At 49.9% G+C, this 20,043-nt stretch overlaps 1 protein-coding gene across 1 annotated transcript in view; it reads left to right on the top strand.

Annotated features, from left to right (window-relative positions):
* Positions 1 to 14,952, top strand: part of ANKH (ANKH inorganic pyrophosphate transport regulator) — a 130,200-nt gene extending 115,248 nt beyond the window's left edge. The window contains exons 9-12 of the mRNA XM_028098067.2: positions 7,830 to 7,959; positions 10,436 to 10,559; positions 11,161 to 11,260; positions 12,890 to 14,952. Of these exons, the coding sequence (XP_027953868.1) occupies positions 7,830 to 7,959; positions 10,436 to 10,559; positions 11,161 to 11,260; positions 12,890 to 13,003 (468 nt within the window). The 3' untranslated portion in view covers positions 13,004 to 14,952. The remainder of the gene's footprint in view (positions 1 to 7,829; positions 7,960 to 10,435; positions 10,560 to 11,160; positions 11,261 to 12,889) is intronic.
* Positions 14,953 to 20,043: the final 5,091 nt, after the last annotated feature.

A 20,043-nucleotide genomic window follows, 5' to 3' on the forward strand; every position in this document is an offset into this window, starting at 1 on the left:
CTGCAAATTCCTCCAAATCGACCCTTCCTCCCCTCGCCCTGGCCCATGGCCGACTCCCTGCCTAGTTACAGTAGGACCCTCCCCCGCCATGACGGGGCTCCCTGCTTCTGCCCTTGACCCCCGCAGTCGGCCCTCACACAGCACCAGGGAGCAGAGGGCCTGTCAGCACAATATTCTGACCATGGCACCCCTGGTCTCCACTCCCTCACCCCCTGCCTGGCTCAGAGCCATGACCATGACCCACAAAACCCTTGCTGAACTCCTCACCTCGCCCCACCCCTGCCGTATGCATACTGCCAACGCAATTTGATGCTAAGAATCGAAAGGCCAAATGATGTTCCTCAGGTCTTCATCAGCTCTCACTGAAGACTCAGGCAAGGTAGACATGGGCTACCCGAAAGTGTCCTGCTTTTTCTGAGCGTGCCCCTCCAGCCGCAAGCAAATCAAATCAGTGTGCCTTCCAACTGGCATGACACGGGACGCAGCTCCCCAGGACACTGGTTATGAAAATCGAGTTGTCATGGGATGCCTGGGTGGCTCAGTCAGTTAGGCATCAGCCTTCAGCTCAGGTCATGATCCCAGGGTCCTGGGCTCTCTGCTCGGCTGGGAGCCTGCTTCTCCTTCTCCTCTGCTGCTCCCACTGCTTGTGCTCTCTCATTCTCTCCGTCAGGTAAATAGATAAAATCTTAAAAAAAAAAAAAAGAAAGAAAGAAAATCAAGTTGTCAGCCACCTTCTGAAAGCTCCCCTCCCTCCAAATCAGGATTTCTCACATCCCTGTCATAGGCACACATGGACTTGATCTGTGAAGACAGATACAGGGGTCCTTTTTATGCTAAAATGTTTTTCTGACAAACAAAAAAGATTACAAGGGCGCCTGGGTGGCTCAGTCAGTTAAGCAACTGCCTTCAGCTCAGGTCATGATCCCAGGGTCCTGGGATCGAGCCCCACGTTGGGCTCCCTGCTCAGTGGAGGGCCTGCTTCTCCCTCTGCCTCTGCCTGCCTCTCTGCCTAGTTTTGCTATCTCTCTCTCTCTCTGTCAAATAAATAAATAAAATCTTTAAAAAAAAAAAAGGAAAAAGATTACATGTGCTTTGTGGGAAACGGGAAAGTACAAAGAGGAAAATAAAATCAATCCTAATCTTACTGCCTACAGATGACTCCAAGGTTAACATTTTATTGTGGTCCCAGGAAAGCTTTTACGATGATGCTAGCTAAGACTGATCACGTGGACGGCGCCGGGGGCTGATAGGGTGACTGTCCTGAATGCACAGGGCAGGCTCCTCAGTGGGGGGCCCCGGGCGTTCTGGTGGTCTGGTCGTGTGCACTGCAGGAAGGGAGCTGACGCCAGAATGTAAATCAACATATTCGCCAAGCACGTGATCCAGAGCCAAGCTCATAACCACCTCTTTGTACACGGTGTTGTTGCGGGTTAACCACTGGCTTACCCAGTGGACACTTAAACCCAATTAAAAGGATATTGACCTTGTCTTTCTAAGTAAAATCTCCAAATAAAAATGATGCCCAGGCCTGACCATGTTAACTAAAAACAGTTGCGTGTATCCCTTTTTCTAACTGCAGGAGATCAGAATCTCTGACTTGCTACTCATCCTGGGTATTTGGGGTAATGAAGACAGCTTTGTGAGTTCCTCAAAAGCATGGTCAACAGCTTCTGGAGACAAAGTCAAACCCAGAGCTCTTGGCCATGTTTCTTTGTGGAATGGGCTCCTCTCAGGACGTGTGGACTTGGCTGTCCCACGGCAGCTGGGTTTCTATGTTCTCTGCATTCAGACGCTGACAGAAACAACTGGCTTCTTCAAATCCCCTTCCCAAGTCCTCGTCCCGGGGCAGGACAGGCACTGACTCTGTGGGAGAGGAAGCAAGGCTTGGGGCGGACGCTCCTTCTGTGGTTCTAGTCACATTGACTCAGACGGTAGCATCTTAGACCCAGGGGGGTTGTTTCTGTAAGGCTTAGGGCTTCCTTCGTCCCCTGTGCATGCTATAATCCCAACTGAGGATTCTAATATACGACAGAACTTTGTCATAGCTTAGATCATTGTTATACAGATTTGGAAACGGAAAGTTAAATACTGCCCCCAACACAGAACAACTGTGTACAGACAGGTGAAGCCGACTTAACAGATTGCCCCTCAGGACGATGCCTCTAAAGAACAACACCATCATTACAAACCATGACCGTTGCATCTATACCGACTGGGAAAGTCCTGTCCTGATTGTGAATAAAAGGGCTGTGGCCCAGGGGTGGTTAGTTTTCTAAAGAGACTAATACAGTGAAAGAAAAGGAAAAGCCGGTGATCATGAAGGTAGAAGGTTTGTCTGGAGAGGTCCATGCTCTACTAGAGATGAATGTATCTTGAAACACAGAGAAGTATTTCCAAGTTCAAAACAGAAATGTCAGAGTCAGTGGCCTGGTCCTCAGAAAAAGAATCACAGTCTGTCAAATAAAAGAGGAATGGGTCATGGATCTTCTTCTTTTTCAGTAACCTTTTAGCATTATTTTAGGTTTACAGAAACTTTGAGGAGGTAGCTCAAAGAGCTACCTCTCACTCCATCTTGCTCTGCGAGGGCCCTTTTGACGCACCTGAGGAGCCAACTCCACCATTAATTAAACTCCAGAGTTCATTCCGATTTCACCCGCTTTTTCCTTGTGTCCTTCTTGTGTTCTAAGGTCCAGTCTGCGTGACCACATTCCAGGGAGCCTTCTTGTCCCTTAGCCTCCTCTGGTCTGTGAGAGCTTCTCAAACTCGGTTTTTGTGGGCTTGATAGTTTTGAGGAACACTCATGAGGTATTGTGTAGTGTGGCCTTCAGTTTGGGTGTGTCTGAGGTTTTTCTCTGTTAGACCGGGCTTATGGGTCTGGGGGGAGGAAGCCGACCCAGGTGAAGGGCTGTTCTCCCATCTTACCAAGAATACGTGCAATCAACATGACTTAATCACTGTTGACCTTGACTTTGATCGCCTGGCCGAGACCGTGTTTGCCACTTCCCTGCTGGAAGGTACTCTCTCTAGGAGGCAGTTGCTATGGTCAGCCCACACTTCAGGAAGGAGGTATGCTCCACCTCCCTGAGGCATCATCCAAATATATAAATTATTCGGCATTCTATGTGGGAGATTTGTTCAAATCAGTGTGGACTCATGGGTAGTTATTGTACACTGGGTGTCATAATTCAATACTATATTATTTTGGTGCTCAAATCTTTCCAGCTTTGGCTATCGGGAGCTCTTTCTGCTGAGTTCCTGTGTCCTTTGACACGTTACTCCAGGCTGATCATCTCGTATATTTCCTGCCCTGGTCTCCAAATAAGCTACTTCTCTAAGAAGTCCCGGCTCCTTTTATTGGAGAATAAATAGAAAAACCCAGATCTGGGTGCTGAGTGGGTTATTCTATTTTGCCGGCTTCTTCCTAATCGGATAATATTGACAGCAAGCTCTGCAGGGGGAAAAAAAAAGCCAACCTTGAACCTGCTCCAAGGAGAACAAATCCTGTTCATTGTCAGTAGTTTATTAGGTTTGTGTTCTGGTTTGGAAAAGTCAATGTCATTAGGCTCTGCAAATATTTGAGGAACATGGCATGTCACGGTCAACTGGGAGGGCTTGTTCCGAGGGAAGCCTCCTCTGGGCAACTCATTAGAATGACACTTTTCCTGAAATGTTGTTAGGTTAACTTCTGAAGCTTCTTGTTTTCTGAAACAGGCTGGTTAGATGTGATCTGGTTATTATTCTTAGGGGAAGTTGACCTGCACATAGGTATTGATTGCAGCTTTTAACCAATACCACACCTACTTCTAAGTTGCATGTTTTTCTCTCTGGGCAATGCAGGAAATAGCCACTTTCTTAGGAGCTTGCTGGAAGGCAGCTGGTGTTTTCATCCTGGAAGCACGGCAAAGGGGCCATATTTAGAAATTTGAGGGAGAAAAGAAAGGAAATGTTGAGGTAGGCCATGTTCCTTCTCTTGGAACAGTTACGGGGGATTGCTGAAGCCCCAGACCAGACTGACGGCTTTCGGCTACCTTGTTCTAGAAGACCCAGTCTAGGCTCTCGGTGGAGACCACAGTCGCTCCATGGGTCCACGTCAAATACTATGGAATTTTGGAAATGGAGTATCAAGCCACTCTCCTGGAGGATCTGTTAGACACCCACCAAACCTCAACGTTTGGTTTGCAAGGGACCAGAATGGTGGCCACCCGTCCAGGTGGAGATTTGTGTAAACGTCTCATGTGACGTAGGCAGCTCGTTGTTGCTGGTGCCCTCGGATTGCACTCCCTCCTTCAAAGGTTTACTCATAATCTCGTTCAAGGCAGTAAAAAGCTTCCAGATGAACCTTGTCCATGTGGAGAAGCAAGAGGGAGGGATTATCTGGCTTGGCGACAGATGCTTTCTTGTACCATCCTCTCTGACGTGTGGTTACACCCTCCTTTTTCCTTGGTTTGTTGAAACTTAGAGTCTACTTTATGGTGATTTACAAAACACAGGGAGATTGCAACGTGCAGCATTATCTCACATTCAGATCATCACTGGCTATAATAGAAATACAGCATTCCAGTGATTCTCCTGGAAGCCTAAGTTTTTAGGAGAATATGCCCTCGGTATCTCCCTCCAACCAGGAAAACTTAGAATGGCTTACCTTCCACAGCTCCTAAGGCACAAAGCAAGTCCAGACTTGGGGCGATGCTCAATTATCTTAATCTTTACAGCTTTACTGCAATGGAAAATACTTGGAAGGAGAGTTGATCCATCTCCTCATCAGGGAAATGGATTGTGTCCCAGTCCCATGCTCAGTGTCATTTTGAAGTTTTAATTGCATGAAATTGCCTCCCTCCCCCCCCCACCACCTCCCCCGAGCTGTAGGCTTGAACCCCACCCTTTCAGGCTGACAGCTTTGCAGTGGAAAAAGATGACAAGGCCACTTGTCCAGGCCACTAGGTAATAAAGTCTCTGAGCTCTGGGTTGCTAGATCTAAGGAAGTACTTTTCCCTTCATGTCAAAAATGGGGTGTGAGTACTGGCATTAGGCAGGAGGGTTAAATGATCATACATCTGCCACTTTTGAAAAGCAATGGAATATTCTTTCCAGGTGCTGAAGAATGCATGATAGAATAGAAGTTCCATTACATTTATAAAGTGAGACATATTTATAATAGATCTTCCAATTAGCACACCATAGTTAACGGGACCAGCCTAATTCCATGAAACTTAATTTACCCAAAGCCTAAAGGATCATGTACTCTGAAATGTCAGCGTTCTGTTTTTACATGATTGTGATTCATTTTAGAACGTATTCACTTTCATTTTAAAGAAGAATCACTTGCACCTGAAGCAAGAAAATATTTGGTGGAATTGGCAGGTGTTTAGCATTCTCTTCCAAAGTTATCTTATTACATGTTTTCATTCAGGGTTTGTTAATCAGTTATACACACACAGAGGTTAAAAAGTCCGTTCTCTAAGGATTGTTACCAACAGCGCTTCCCCTGGCCTGCGCACTCCCCACTTTTTGTACTTCCAGACACCCCCCAGCCCCGCAGCTCTTTCGATGGATTCCGACTGTGGCAAACTCTTGACAGCTAGCTCTGATTCCCTTCTTTTCTTGAAAAAAACTGTAGTTTTTCCTGGACCGTCATCATTGTCCTATTCATAATTTTTCTCAGCTTTCTATTTGCCACTAGTTTATTCCCACATGTTCCCTTCATTGCATGCACCCCACATGAGGTCTATTCCAACCAGCTCCAGTGCAAATCTGCTGACCTGTGGGCCTGTTCTCGGCCCTTCTGGGACCTTCCCTCACCCCATTCCCAGGGATTCCCCAGACCTTTTTCTTGAGATCGATCCTGTAATTTTTCTTCATCCATGACTCCTCCCTTGCTCTGGCAGAGGATACCCCCAGTGGCTTCTTGAAAAAGTGTTGTGTAGGAAAGAAATTCTTTGTGGCCCTGAACATCTGAAGGTGTCTTTCTTTCAGCACACTTGATTGACAGTTTGGTTCTGAGCTCTAGGATAGAAACCGTTTTCCCTCCTCACTGACCGCTCCGTGTCTTCTGACTCTCGGTGTGAGCTTTCTAGCTATCCACCACTGGAAGCTCCTAGAATCTTGTCTCTGCCTCCAGCATTGTTGCGTGCTGTGCTTGGCGGGTCTTCCTCCATCCACAATGCTGTGTCCACCTGATGGACCCCACGATGGTCTTAGAAATCGTATCTTTCAGCTCTCAGATTTTCACTGTTCTCTCTTTCTGGAACTCATATTACTTGAATTTGTGCCTCCTAGATTGGTCCTTTATTTATATTTTTTTAACCCATTCTCCTGTGCTTCCCATGTCTTTGTCCTGCTCCATCTTTGTTATAGATTTCTTCAACTTTATCTTACTGTCGTTTTGTGAATTTCTTATTTCTGACTTAATCTTTTTAATTTTCAGAAGTACCTTTCTTGTTCTTTAACCATCTTTTTTAAAATAACATTTCCATTTGGGCCTTGTTTCATAGATGCAGGATCTTCTATCACTCTGAGAATATCAGTGTGGGAAAGTTTCCTCTCTCTCTCTCTCTCACATGCCCAAACACACACACACACACACACACACACACACACACACACACACACACACACACACACACCTGTCCATCTCTTTTGTCTCTCTGCTTTGTCTCTGTTTCTTCCAATCTTTTTTCCCTCTGTCTGAGCCTCTTCAACTTAGAGGCCTTCCTCAAAGTCTGGTGATCCCTGCTTCTCTCCTCATCGTAGGGGTGCATCAGAAGCCGACTGGCAGCCCTGCCCGTGTGGGGGCGGCTGATGCCCTGTGTGGGCCTTGTGGTGGCCAGTCAGGCACAGGAGGGAGTGCTGCCTCACCAGGAGCCTCCAGCTTCCGGAACCCTGGGTCTCCTCCCCCAGAAGGATGCAGCTGGTTTCCTGTGTTTCAGGAGCTGAACAGAGGAAGAAGACAGGAGCTTCGACGTCATCCTTCCCTTAATCCCCCGGTTTCTGGGCAGCAACTGTCCTCCACTGCAGAGATGGAATTCCAGGGTCCTGCCAAGGTCAGGGGCCATAGTCACCAGCTGTGCAGGGGCAACTGTGGACAAGCTGCTTACTAACTAGACTTTCCACCGGCCTCCTGTTGGCCCTGCCCTCACTTCCAGAAGGGCCTGTTGCCACATTTCCTGTTGGGGTGAGGGGGGGAAGGGCTGGAAGCAGCTCGCTCCTTACCCCCACCCCGTCAGTTTAAAATTCTATTTTGGGGGGGGGGTCTGTTAAATCCTTGTACTCCTTGCCCACCTGCTCTCCAAAAGTGCACATTCCGTGGCTGTTGTCTCTTATTCTCTTAACAAGACCTTGAAAAGCTCCCGAACCCATCATGAATTTAAGTCTCACTGTTTCCTTTTCCGTCAGGTGCGCTGGTTCAGTGTGGCTCTGCGCGCGCAGATGTAGTCCAGGTGCTTTCGGGTCACTTCTCACTCTTGGGGGAAAGCTGGAAAAATCCCATGACTGAGCATGTTCACCCTGACCTCACTGAGCTGCTTAGCAATCTAGTTACGCCTTCCATGAGAGCAACTGGTCTCCCTCACTAGCCCAGCCGCCCACCCGCTGCGGGGGTCCCTCTGGGGGTCCCTTTGGGGCACCTGTGCCGAATGGGCGGGGCCTGTGTCCAAAGGTGAGAACAAGGCAGGACGGCGGCAGTTTGAGGACTGATGCACCAGCCCCCTCCCTGATCGGGCAGGTTTGCCCGCCTTCCTAACTCCGCGGGGTCACGAGACACCTGCCTTGATGTCATTTCACTCATGTACGCTCCTGCTAACGACCTTGCTCACTGTCCCTTCTGCCCCCAGCTCTGTTTCGTGATGTTCTGGACACCCAACGTTTCCGAGAAAATTCTGATAGACATCATTGGAGTGGACTTTGCCTTTGCAGAACTCTGCGTTGTTCCCCTGCGCATCTTCTCCTTCTTCCCAGTTCCAGGTAAAGACAGAGGGAATGAAAGGAAAATTCTTGTCTACCTTCATGCCCAATGCGGTCTTCTTTCTTTGGAAATGTTTGCGATGATGTCCCAGACAGGAACAGTAAAATGTCACAGCGGATTGGAAAGGTGCAAACACATTACCTAGTGGGTTGCAAGTTCAAAAACAAATCGGACAGCCATAATTTGTTTCTTCAAGGACAGAGATCTCAGACACAGTAAAAAGAAAGCACACCCAAAGGGACAGCATGAGGAGTTTGGGGGGCTGTGGAACTGTCCCGTGCCCTGGTCATGGCGACGGCTACACAGATCTGTGCGTGTGTTAAAATTCTTAGAACTATATCCTCCGAAGTCAGTTTTAGAATATGTTCTTTAAAAAGTAACATAAGCAAAAAGGCAGATAGACAACTAAAACCTGCAGATGGACAAAGACAGAAAAATACTGCTGGAGTTAAGAATCTGGGGGCAGAGCTGAGGCCAGACGGCGTATGGCCAGAGAGAAAAGTGTCCGTAGCCAAAAATAAGCCAGGCTGAAAATTCCCGAACCGATACCGTAGGAGGAGGTTTACTATATGGGAGTGAGGCGGTTCTTTATTAAATGAGAAAAGCAGGCCGCAGAACGGCTGATTAGCATGCTACTTTTCTGTAACAAACGTATCACACATGCTTGTCCATCTGTGTGTCAAGTTCGTGGTGAGTGCTTGGGTGTCCACGCACTGTTCCTGGAAGTAACTCACCAAACTGGTACCAGTGGTTGCCTCTGGAGCAGGACCAGGGCCTGGGGGAGCCAGATGCACCTTTTCAATTCCATACTAAGCGCATGTCATTACTTATTCAAAAACGTATTGCCCAGGGGTGCCTGGCTGGCTCAGACGGAAGAGCTTGCCACTCTCCATCTCAGGGTTGTGAGTTCGAGTCCCACGTTGGGTATAGAGATGACTTAAAAATAAAATCTTAAAAAGAAAATTAATGCCCAAATAAACCACTAAATCATTCAGCTGAGAAGCAGAATGGACAAAGCCATGGTTAAGAAATGGGCCGCGGAGCTAGAGGAGGCCAGGGCTGGTGGTGCCATCCGTGCACCGGCTCGTGAGCCACCCCTGCTCTTAGACGCCGAGCATTTCTGGAGGCCGGGCCTCTCAGGTGTCACCTTCCCGGTTGTGGAAGAAGTGGAGGAGTGGAAGATCGTGGCCATGGGGTGGTGTCTGGTCTTTCTCAAGGGGACACTGGGGGAGCCAAGCTGTGGAAGGTGACCCCCACCTAGAGCAAGGCTGCCCCCTGCTGGAGACTAAGGACCTGCCGCTCCTTCCCCAGATTCAACTGGCGGAGGAGCTGGGGGTCCCGGACAAATCCTCCTGGGACTGGACTGGTTTTTAATCTCTCGACTCACTTCTGTGTCGGTCACACTAAGGCTTCAGGACAGCCATCAGGCCCCATCTGTCTTTGCAACCTGCGGGGTTCAGGCCAAGCGGGTGAGCGTTCCAGTGGGCGCCCTTTACCCTCTGCCTCAGGCAAACCCAAATGTGTGTGTGCCTAATACAAGGCCTCCACCCCAGGCAGGCAGGGCCCCCCATGAGACGAGGGAGACAGGAGCGTCTTCCTCCGAATGTGCTGTGGACATGAGTTTTTACCCCAGGAGTCTCTCTGCCTGGCGCTGCCCACCCTGGGAGGACTAGGCCATAGCTTCCAACAGCCCCTTGCAGTTACAGATCAAATGTTAACATCCAGGCACTTCCTCCTGACCGGGGTGTCCGCGGCCCTCCACGCTGTCTGTGCCTAGAGCCCTCGTTTGTGCCCTGGCCGGGCACCCTGCCCTGCCCCGCGCTGCAGCAGGGTGGATGCGGAGCCAATACCGGAATGCACTGCGAGGTCCTTGTGAATAGTGACCGACCGAGACGAGGGGGGCTGTTAGGGAAGGAGAGGAGATGACCAGGGTGCCAGCAGTCTGGGATGGCTGGGAAGGAACGAGGGAAGCCCCATCCTTCCCTCTCCCCGCTCCGGTCTCCACGCTCATCTCCCTGCCACCCCCGCCCCCAGGAAGACGGGTCTTCTGAGCTTCCCTCCTCTTGCACAAACTGGATCGCCGGCAAGGTGTGGCTTTTCTGTGTCCTCTCTTCTAGAGAGCAAAGATCAGAGCTTGAGGCCGGGCTGGCGGGCAGGCGGGCGGGGGGCAGGCCGGGCCAGCCGAAGACCGAGGGCAGTCACAGCGGGGACAGGCAGCTGCCTGCAGCCCTCTGTCTGGGCGCTAAGGGCTGCAGTGAGGAGGGAGCCCGGGTAGGGACGGGGCTATGGCAGGCCCAGAAGCAGACTCAGGAGGCCCGGCAGGAAGATGGGGCGGCCAGCCCGGGGCCACAGCAGCAAGGCCTGGGTCCTCACCCAGCCACCCCATGACCTCAGGTGTGCTGGCGAGGCACAGGGCAGAGGCTGAGGACTGGGAGAAGCAGGGTGTCGCTGACCAGTCCTTTGCTGTCCCCTCAGTCACTGTGAGGGCCCATCTCACCGGGTGGCTGATGACGCTGAAGAAGACCTTCGTCCTGGCCCCCAGCTCCGTGCTGCGGATCATCGTCCTCATCACCAGCCTCGTGGTCCTGCCCTACCTGGGGTATGCTGTCGGGGGGCGGGGAGGGGAGGGATTGGGGGCTGTGGGTCCTTCTGCCACTTAAGTACATCTGTATGTTCATGTGGCATCCCCAAGCATATCTAGGATTGGAAATGCAGAGTGATACCTTCTTTCTCTGTCCAGGCAGTAGGTGGAAGGCGGCTCAGCAACATTCTAGAAGAGAACTTTTAGGATCAGGCCCATACATGCTGTTCACTGAGCACCTGCTACGGGCGGCAGGCTCGGGATGGGGGAAGACACAGGGAGGAAGGGCATCGTGGCCCCCGCCCTCAGAGCTCCCATCTCTGTACAGAGACGAGCGCAGGAAGGTGTGGGCTCAAGAGTGAGGGGGCCGTGGCCCACGGCCCCGCCAGCAGCGTGAAGCCAAGACCAGGAAGGGGAGTGGGGGACAGCTCACCTCGGAGCTCCAGGTCCCCTCCCCACACAGGGGGGCCACGTATCAGGTGCAGCCCTTCCAGCAGAACTCGGGGGGCAATTGGTTCCTCTCCTGTCTGCACCGTTCCCGGCCTTCCACTGGGTTTCCGCTCTCCCTGTGCCTCAGCACGGCTTTAACAGACAAATGGCCCTTGTGTTCTCATCCCAGGGTACATGGAGCCACCCTGGGCGTGGGCTCCCTTCTGGCAGGGTTTGTGGGAGAATCCACCATGGTCGCCATAGCCGCGTGCTACGTCTATCGGAAACAGGTGAGCCTGGCCGCAGACCCGCGCCCCTGCCCAGGCTGTGAAGCCTCCCCAGGTGCAGGGAGTCCTGAGTGGCTCCCTGTGGACCCACAGCGAGAGGTGGCCGGGGCGGGGGCACCTCCCGTTCATGCCCCAGCTCAGCTGGATTCACACTACTCACCAGAACTCCGGGGCCCCTCCTGCGTGTGAGTGACCCTCGTGGCCAGAGTTGCTCAGCCCTAGGTCAGGTTCGCTAACAAGGGGACACCTTAGTATGTTGTTCTGTAGGTTACTCCTTATATCCATTATGTGGATTATTCCTGACACCCGCCTTATCTCAAAGGGCAGCCAGATTGCTCAGGAGACATGACTGAAAGGATGACTGAAAGACATGACTGAAAGGCAACCTAGTGTTGCCTTGGGAGAATACAAATTGTAGAAACTAAATAATGCTTTGACTATGCAAGAAAATGCTGAAACCAATCCGTTCTTTAAGTCGTTATAAACTCAGACTTTATCGCTGAGGAAGGACCAGTCTAAAAAATGTTGGGTGATCAAGATGCCCGCTCCCCACTCTGCCTCTGCAAAGCCCTTCCGCTCTTCAACCTCAGATCCCATGCCCCTCCAGGAAGTCTTCTCGACTGCCCACCACGCACATGTGCGCGCGCGCGTGCACGCAAACACACACACACACACACACACACACACACTATGCACTCACCGTCAGCACATAATTCATTTATCCTGCAGGGTTACCTAATTGTTTGGGGGTATAGTCCTAAGATTATGACTACTTAGCAGGAGGGACAGGATTAGCCAGGGAGTGGATGGGGGTAGAGAAGGGAAGGGGCCCCAGGATGGCTGTCCGGGGCTCCCCAGTGTGATCCCCTAGCCACGGCAGCTGGGTGACGAGGGCTGAAATTGGCAGAGGCTTGAACCCAACCAAGGTGAGGGTTTTACCTACAAACGAGATTAAAGAAAAGAGGAGCAGGGCACAGAGCGATGATAACTATTGAGCATTTCATTTAAGCTGATGAGCAGGGAGAGGAGGCAGGAAGGCCCATGGGTTGTGGGGCAGGGGCCTGGAAGGAGAGGCAGACCGTGGCGGGAGGTGGAGGACCGTGTCCTTGAAGCTGGCCTGTCAGTGATGCCAAGGGTGTTGGTAATGACAGGGTCTCCAGGGAGCCGAGAATGGCGGGGCTGGTGGGGCGGCGCTGGAGAACCTGATCCCCAAGCAGAAGAGGTCAGGGCCCGGAGAGGCATTTCCTGCAAGGCAGCCAACGTGGCAGTGCGGTCACCGGAAATCGGGACAGGCGACCAGCAGGGTGGGAGAGAGACACAGACCTGGGGTGGCCTGGAGGGGAGGAGCACAACAGTCTGCATGTGGTGGGGGCGGGGGGCCACAGGGCAGGGGGATGGGGCAGTCAGGATCCCCCAAAGGGCCTAGCACAGTGCCGGCGCCCCGAGTAAGTAACCGGACTGAGAGGAAGATACTGAGTCCAGATGCAGCCACGGGGAGGTCACCTGAACCAGAAACGGGACCCAGGTCTGCAGCGAGGGGCCCCCTGAGACCCTGCGGCCTCTCCCTGCTCGTGGCTCTGCGGTGACGCATCCCCATCACAGCCCCACACTCATGAGTCTTCTTGGGTCTAGAAAAAGAAGATGGAGACCGAGACCGCCGCCGAGGGGGAGGACTCGGCCATGACGGACATTCCGCCGGCGGAGGAGGCGACAGACGTGGTGGAAATGCGAGAGGAGAATGACTAAGGCGCCGGACGCGGGGATGGCAGGGCGGCCAGGTGGCAGGGCAGCGACATCTCCTCTCCCTCGTGCTTTCTTTCTTCTGCTCCGGGGTTTGGGTTTGGGTTTGGGTTTGGGTTTGGGTTTGGGTCACGGAAGAGGCCTTGCTAAAGGTTTCGTGTAGACTCTGCGGCATACTGGGTATGCTCCCTCAGCTGTGGGGACCCGAACGGTGGTCCCTGCCATCGCTTTGGACACACAGAACAATGAGTTCACGCCCCCACTTGCCCCGAAATCCCGAAGACGCAGCTGCCTCTAGAACAGCCTGCCCCCTCCTCCTCCTCCCTCGGACAATCTCCACTCAGAACCAAAGGACTGCGGCTGGGCCATCAGCGCCCTCGGCCGCCCCCGCCCAGCAGGCCCGACTGGACCCTGTCCCTCCGCATCGCTCTTCCCAATCCACAGGTTACAGCTCGGCTGTATGTGGCTGGCTTCCCAGGGGCACGGCTGTGCCGAGAGAGACGCAGCCCCGGGGGCCTTCCACCCTGCACAGCCTGCGGCCACCAACACCCAGCCACCCCACCCCCCACCCCGCCGTGCAGAGCGTCCGCGACAGATGGCAGCCTGGCCTGGCCGCTCACACTGACCAGTGCCTTTGTGAACGCGCTGCACGGACGGGCGGACAGATGGACAGGCGCGCCAGCCTGACCTCCCAAGGGGAAGGTTCGAGACGCTGGGGGCGTGGCGGACAGAACAATAGCATTTCACCTGCATTTTCCTAGGTTTGAGCGAGCTCCCACTTTTCAGGCCCCGCCGTGTACATACATGAGCTAAGTTTTTTAAGTTGTCACAAAGGCGCATCTCCAAACGTCAGCATCCTCAGGCATGACTTTCCCCGAAGGCTTGTTTGTCACTCACCTTTCCTGAAGATGGCGCTCGAGCAAGCGAAACGGAGTTTTTTCTTGGTTTTCTTTAAAGTGAATGGAAGCTTTAAGTCATAATCTAGCATTCTAATGCCAGGTTGCTGTATCGTAACTTTTGAAGTAGATTCGTTACCTGGTTCCGCTACTCGTACTCATAACCATGCGGTGCAGGTAATTCACGCCACACGAGAAAGCAAGACATTTTCTAAGCGATAGCAAAGTCACTATGTGATATTCCCTGAAATGACACATTTGAAATCCATTTAGTGCAGTATATTTTTCTAAGTTTTGGAAAGCGGGTTTTTTCTTTAAAAAATTACGGACACAGTTCACTAAATTCTTGATTTAGTCAAAATTCCTAGACGGAAAGAACCTAAACACAAAAATATTTTAAAGATATAAATATATACTGTATATGTTATGTAATTTATTTTAGGCTATAATACATTTCCTATTTTCGCATTTTCAATAAAATGTCTCTAATACAATACGGTGATTACGCCTGTGCTCTACAGACCTGCAGTTGAAACGTATTGTATCGATGAACATTGTATCTTATTTACAGCAGTTCTACAGAGTCTGTCATTTGTATATAAATGTAAGGATCAATAAATGAGGAGAGAACTATTTTTCATTATGGGTAACGGGTATAAATGGGGTCAGCTAACATAGACAACAGTGAGAATGGAAATACACACTGGAAGGGGCGAAAAAGGCAAGCCTTTTGTGTTTATTATTTTCAGTGCTGTGTAATCATATTGTTCCTTGTTTCAAAAAAAAGAATGTAAGGGCATAAAGTCAGCCACGAACATCACAGGGCTGCATTCATATTTCTGGACATCAAGTGACCTTGGGTGTGTCCACCGTGGGGACAAATTTTCATGGGCTTCCTCTGAGAGACTTTTCCTCCGTATAGATGAGTGCTAGAAATTAAGATGTGTAGCTCTCGGGTGGTTTCAGGGGCAGATCTGAGAAGATGGGGAAAAAAAACGTCTAATTGTATCAGCTTTTTAAAAGTACATGACTAGAAAATTAAACAGCAGTATTTTTTAACATGTGTGACTATCTCATGCTTGTGCGGCTGGAACTTAAAGATCAAATTGAATAAGCCACCTCTTCCTCCCGAAGTCGGGGAAGGATCAGCTAGAGAGCCTTCATTACACAACTAGAATGTGTCATTAGAACCTCAGAGACACCGTCGATGATGAACATCCCGGGTCATAAATATGTGGCAACCGTCTCAGAGAACACGGGAAGACCACGATGACAGAGGCTGTGCAGGACGTGTCCAAAACCTTCTGCCTCGAAGCACGCCATACCTCACACGGTTCCTTCACGTGGGCGGCTTAGCTTCATTCATGGCCTACCACACACACCTTAGCTTCTAGAGCAAGACCTGGTATTGGCAGCCTTAGACAGGAAAGGAACACTGCTCCTTCCCACCTTTCAGAGTAAAGAGGGCCATGCCTTTGAGTTTGCCGACCAAAAAAAAAAAAAATTTCCCCAACACAGGTTTCTTTCTTATTGCTAGTCGCTCAGCTGACAGATATAATTCGAAGGGCATGGTACCTGGGGGAGTCACATGTCAAGGACCATGAAAAGACCAGGCGTGACCTTCTCCATGTTGGGTGATATGTGTAGACAAATATAATCTATAACAACAGGGGCATAAAGCCGTTTTTAAATGCTAAGAAGTGAGTTGGGGAAGCTCAAAGCAGTCTTTCTGCACTAAGAGTATTCCCAGGTCAGAGGCCTCTTTGCTTTTTTGAGGGTCCTATGCCAGGTCATTCTAAAACATGAAGGTGTCATGTGCTCTGTTCCACTCAGAGCTTGGTGGCACCGGGCATCAGATGCCCAAGAAGTGAGCGGAAAGAACCAGGCGAGGCTTGCTCCAGGAAAGTCATGATAGGGCTGGACCTGTCGGCCATGAGGCTCAGGGGCGTGTTGAGAGGTTTGCACGTCGGCCAGAACCCCTCACTTGATTGGGATTCTTCCATCTGGGCATGGGAGTGGGAGCCAGGCATGGTCCCTTGCTGCCTGTGTTGGGTCTGTCTTCTTCCAAAGGTCTTCTTGTTTTGTGTCTGTTTCATGGGTCAGCTTGAGCAGGTGGCTTTGCTTTGGAAATGTCCATGGATGGTTGATACCTTCAGAAAGAATATCTTTTAGTGTTGTTTAGGGTATATCGGGTGGGGCCAAGGAAAGCTTTGGTATGGTATCAAATGCACTTTTTCATTCTTTGAGTCCTACCAATAAATAACTTTGGGAGGTGCAGAGGGCAGGGCCCCACGAGGAGGGAGGCCCAGGGAGGGGCTCCACCATAGCCCAGCTCCATCAGGTTGAAAGTTCTCCAAACCCCAGGGCACGTCCCAACCAGGGTCCAGCTCTGTGGTCCTCACAGGAAGCCTTTTCTGGATCTCTCTCAGGGTTGAGATAGTCATTATATTTCCCAAGTATGACAGAAGTTCTTCAATGATAGCTTAGAGTAAGAAGTGAAAAAAACTCAACAGCTCCCTACCCTAATTCTTCCCCATTTGGGGTCTTTTCTTATGGGAAGGAAGGGGGGAGGGGAGGAGGAGAGTAACTTTTTTTTTTTTTGTACTCTTGGTTTCTAGAAACAAAACAATTTAAAGACTCAGGACTTCTCTGACCAGAGTGTTTTTCCTTAATTCAGACTAAAGTGGGAGAGCCCAAGAGGCTGTGTTGCAAGAGAAAAAGTATTTATAATCTTATAATTCAGTGGCATGACCTTGAGAAATATGTTCTTGTATTTAAAAATCTTTCTACTTCCCTGAATCTCTAGGCAGACCAGTGCCCAGGACAGCACGCGCTGTTGTGTTCCAACCAGTCCTGGCTTCTGGCCTCTTCTTTTTCAGGTGAGCTGTCCCCTAAACATAGGATGAAGTTTTCAAACAAAGTGAGGCACGGCCCAGTAAAAGGGGCCTTCTGTGTTCTAAGTCCCACCCCTTTTTTATCGCTGGGCGGGGCTTCAGAAGACAGGGCCCTTTGTAGCACTGAGACCTCTGTGGTCCACGTGCAGCCAATTCCGTGAAACCCGTGGCTCCCCCGGCGGCCCCCCGACTTCCGTAGACAGCCACCCTGCCCCAGCTCTTTCATAAAAAGCATGTGAACCATAGAAAAGCGTGTTTTTGAGCAACGTGTTTGGTAAACATTGGAGAGGCTCCTCCGTGTGGTTATTTTGAGTCTATTTCTGTCATTTGAAGCACCAAAACATCACATGATTCATCAGCTGATCTAACCACACATAAAACAGGCTGTAGAAGAAATCTGAAGACAAATGTACCAAAAGACCCTGTTGCCTGCCCTTTTAAAGGCTAAACGTCTAAAATTATCTGTGCTAATGTTTAAAGTGAGAGAAATTTTATTATGTAATCAAAATAACCCAAACCCCACTCAGAAGTCAGAAAAGGGGGCTGTGTGTGTGTGTGTGTGTGTGTATGTGTGTGTGTGTGTGTGTGTGTGTGTGTGTGTAGCTTATTATCTGATCTCAAAAGGGAAAAACCGTGGAGAGGAGATGTTCTGAGCTGACTTTCTTCCCAAGCGGGGAGGTTGGAATGATCAGTAGCCTCTGCTAAGCCGAGCACCCAAGGTGGGCCTCCTTAGTCACTACATTGTTTTTTTAATCATTCTTTGCCAAGTCCAGGTGATTCCAAAAGATTTCTTTCCCTCTGTTTCACGTATAATCAGCCAGGGTACCTAAGTCTGTGTCAGATCATGCCAGAAACGTGGATAGATGGCAGTCTACCACACGCAGATGGGGCATGTTTTTACACGATACCTCTTTCTAAGGTTATGAAACTTAAGTGCACTTCGCTAACAAGACTTACCACAGTCCGTGCGTGTACACAGAAACGCACAAGAGCTAGGAACCCTTTCTGTGTCCACAAGTAGAAGTGGTCTCCTTAGGCTGGAGAGAGCTGGAGACAGACCAGCCTGTCTGGCTTCGTGGAAATTCAGCGGCATATGGAGATTTGTTGGCCCCAGAAGATTTAGAGGCCAACATTCTCCAGCTATGCACCAGGGACAAGAAATGGTTGCCTTTGGTGTTGGGAAATATCATGGCCAGGTGGACTCTGGTTCCCTGAAGTGTGGGGCCGTGAACACAGGGGACCCACAGTTTGGATGAACCAGCTATCAAGGTGAAGTTCAGACCAGCTTGGTGGAACAAAGGGGGTATAAGGTATCCATCAGCACCAGTCCCCCAGCACCTGCAGCGTGGACCAGTCTCCACAAAGCAGGCAAGTTCCCCCGCAGTGCCGCATCCACGAGGCTCATGGAGGCAAATACACAGCTCCTTGGAGCCAGGCTGTAGTTGGTTTGCTTGGTGATGTATTGAGAGGACAAATAGCTAAAGCTAGGATGACCAAGGAGCTGGTCGTAGCACTTCAGAAATCTTGACGGAGCCACCCATGAGATTCTGGGCGACACGGACAAGCCTGTGCTCAGTCATTTAAGGAGAGCTTAAATGGCTGTGGGTCTACAGCCGTGACCTTCAGATCTCTCGCTCCTTTCCCGCCGCACACTGTCACCTGCACGGTGAGAGGCTCAGGCCATTACTGCTAAGTCTCCTTCCGGGACCAACATTCTGTGTACCATCTAGGATTTAGAACACACTACAGGATCCTGTGGTGGAAAGATAAAATTACCTCGTTCTTCATCTCAGATCTGAATGTTAGCGGTGTTCCAGAATGTTTTTTTCTAACAAAATAAAGTCTACTGGGAGTCACCCTACACGTGCCAATGATGTCCATTCACCAGCTCTTCAGTTTCACACCAAAACTGTGGGTTTCATGGAAGCCAGTCACATTAAAACATTTGTGCAGCCTTGGAGGAGAATTGACTGCAGAGGTCAATATAAATTCCATACAGCACTTCAACAAGTGCTGCATACGTATTTAATAGATGTAACTTTTGGCATTGTTAAGACCATTTCTATATGCTTTCCTTTTTTGGCTTCTGGGGGGGTGGAGTTCACACTCATGTATTCTCAAATAGTTTTCACACTCTAATTTTACTTTAAGTAAAGCTTAAAGTTGGCATACGATTGAGATTGCTCTTAGTTTCTTGATTTTCTAAACTCTAACCGTCAGTCTATTTATGCATCCCAAATTGCACGGTTTCCTAATTCTAACTACATTTCCCTTTTCTGTCAAACATACAGGGGGCATTAAAATCTTGCCTTTGCCTTAGTAGCTAAAACCTCTAACCACTGGGTTATTTCTCTAAACCCCCTTATTAAAATATGACCTATTGCTTCAAACTGTATTCTATATGAAAATGAATTTTTACTTCCCATCATTGCAGTAATATTGAAAGTACTTCTCTGAGGCTCAGCTTCTCCCCACCACCCCCGCTTCTTGAATGGTGATACCCAACTTAGACAGGCGTCAGGAAAGTAAGAAGGCCAGAACCCAAAACCCCCTCCTGCCCACATCTAAGAGATTCTTGTTCTGATCGATCACTGTGTGAAAAGCACTACTCTTCTTTAAAAGTGTAATGTCTTAACCTCAAAGAGTGATGGCTCTCATTCTTTGAACCTTCCATGAGAGATTACAGAGAGAAAGGGTTTTTTGGGGTGTGTGTGTGTGTGTGTGTGTGTGGCTGCCTAGTGGCCTTTATTTTTTTTGTCTTTAAATTTTTTATTGTTATGTTAATCACCATACATTACATCATTAGTTTTTGATGTAGTGTTCCATGATTCATTGTTTGTGCATAACACCCAGTGCTCCACGCAGAACATGCCCTCTTTAATACCCATCACCAGGCTAACCCATCCCCCCACCCCCCTCCCCTCAGTTTGTTTTTCAGAGTCCATCGTCTCTCATGATTCGTCTACCCCTCCGACTTACTCCCCTTCATTCTTCCCCTCCTGCTATCTTCTTTTTTTTCTTAACATATAATGTATTATTTGTTTCAGAGGTACACAACTGTGATTCAACAGTCTTGCACAATTCACAGCGCTCACCATAGCCCATACCCTGCCCAATGTCCATCACCCAGCCACCCCATCCCTCCCACCCCCCAACCACTCCAGCAACCCTCAGTTTGTTTCCTGAGATTAAGAATTCCTCATATCAGTGAGGTCATAGGATACATGTCTTTCTCTGATTGACTTATTTCACTCAG

The sequence above is a fragment of the Eumetopias jubatus genome, unplaced genomic scaffold (genome assembly GCF_037043125.1).
Source record: "Eumetopias jubatus isolate StellerSeaLion01/CBP00866 unplaced genomic scaffold, mEumJub1_p1.0 scaffold_5, whole genome shotgun sequence".
In the NCBI taxonomy this organism is placed as follows: domain Eukaryota; kingdom Metazoa; phylum Chordata; class Mammalia; order Carnivora; family Otariidae; genus Eumetopias; species Eumetopias jubatus.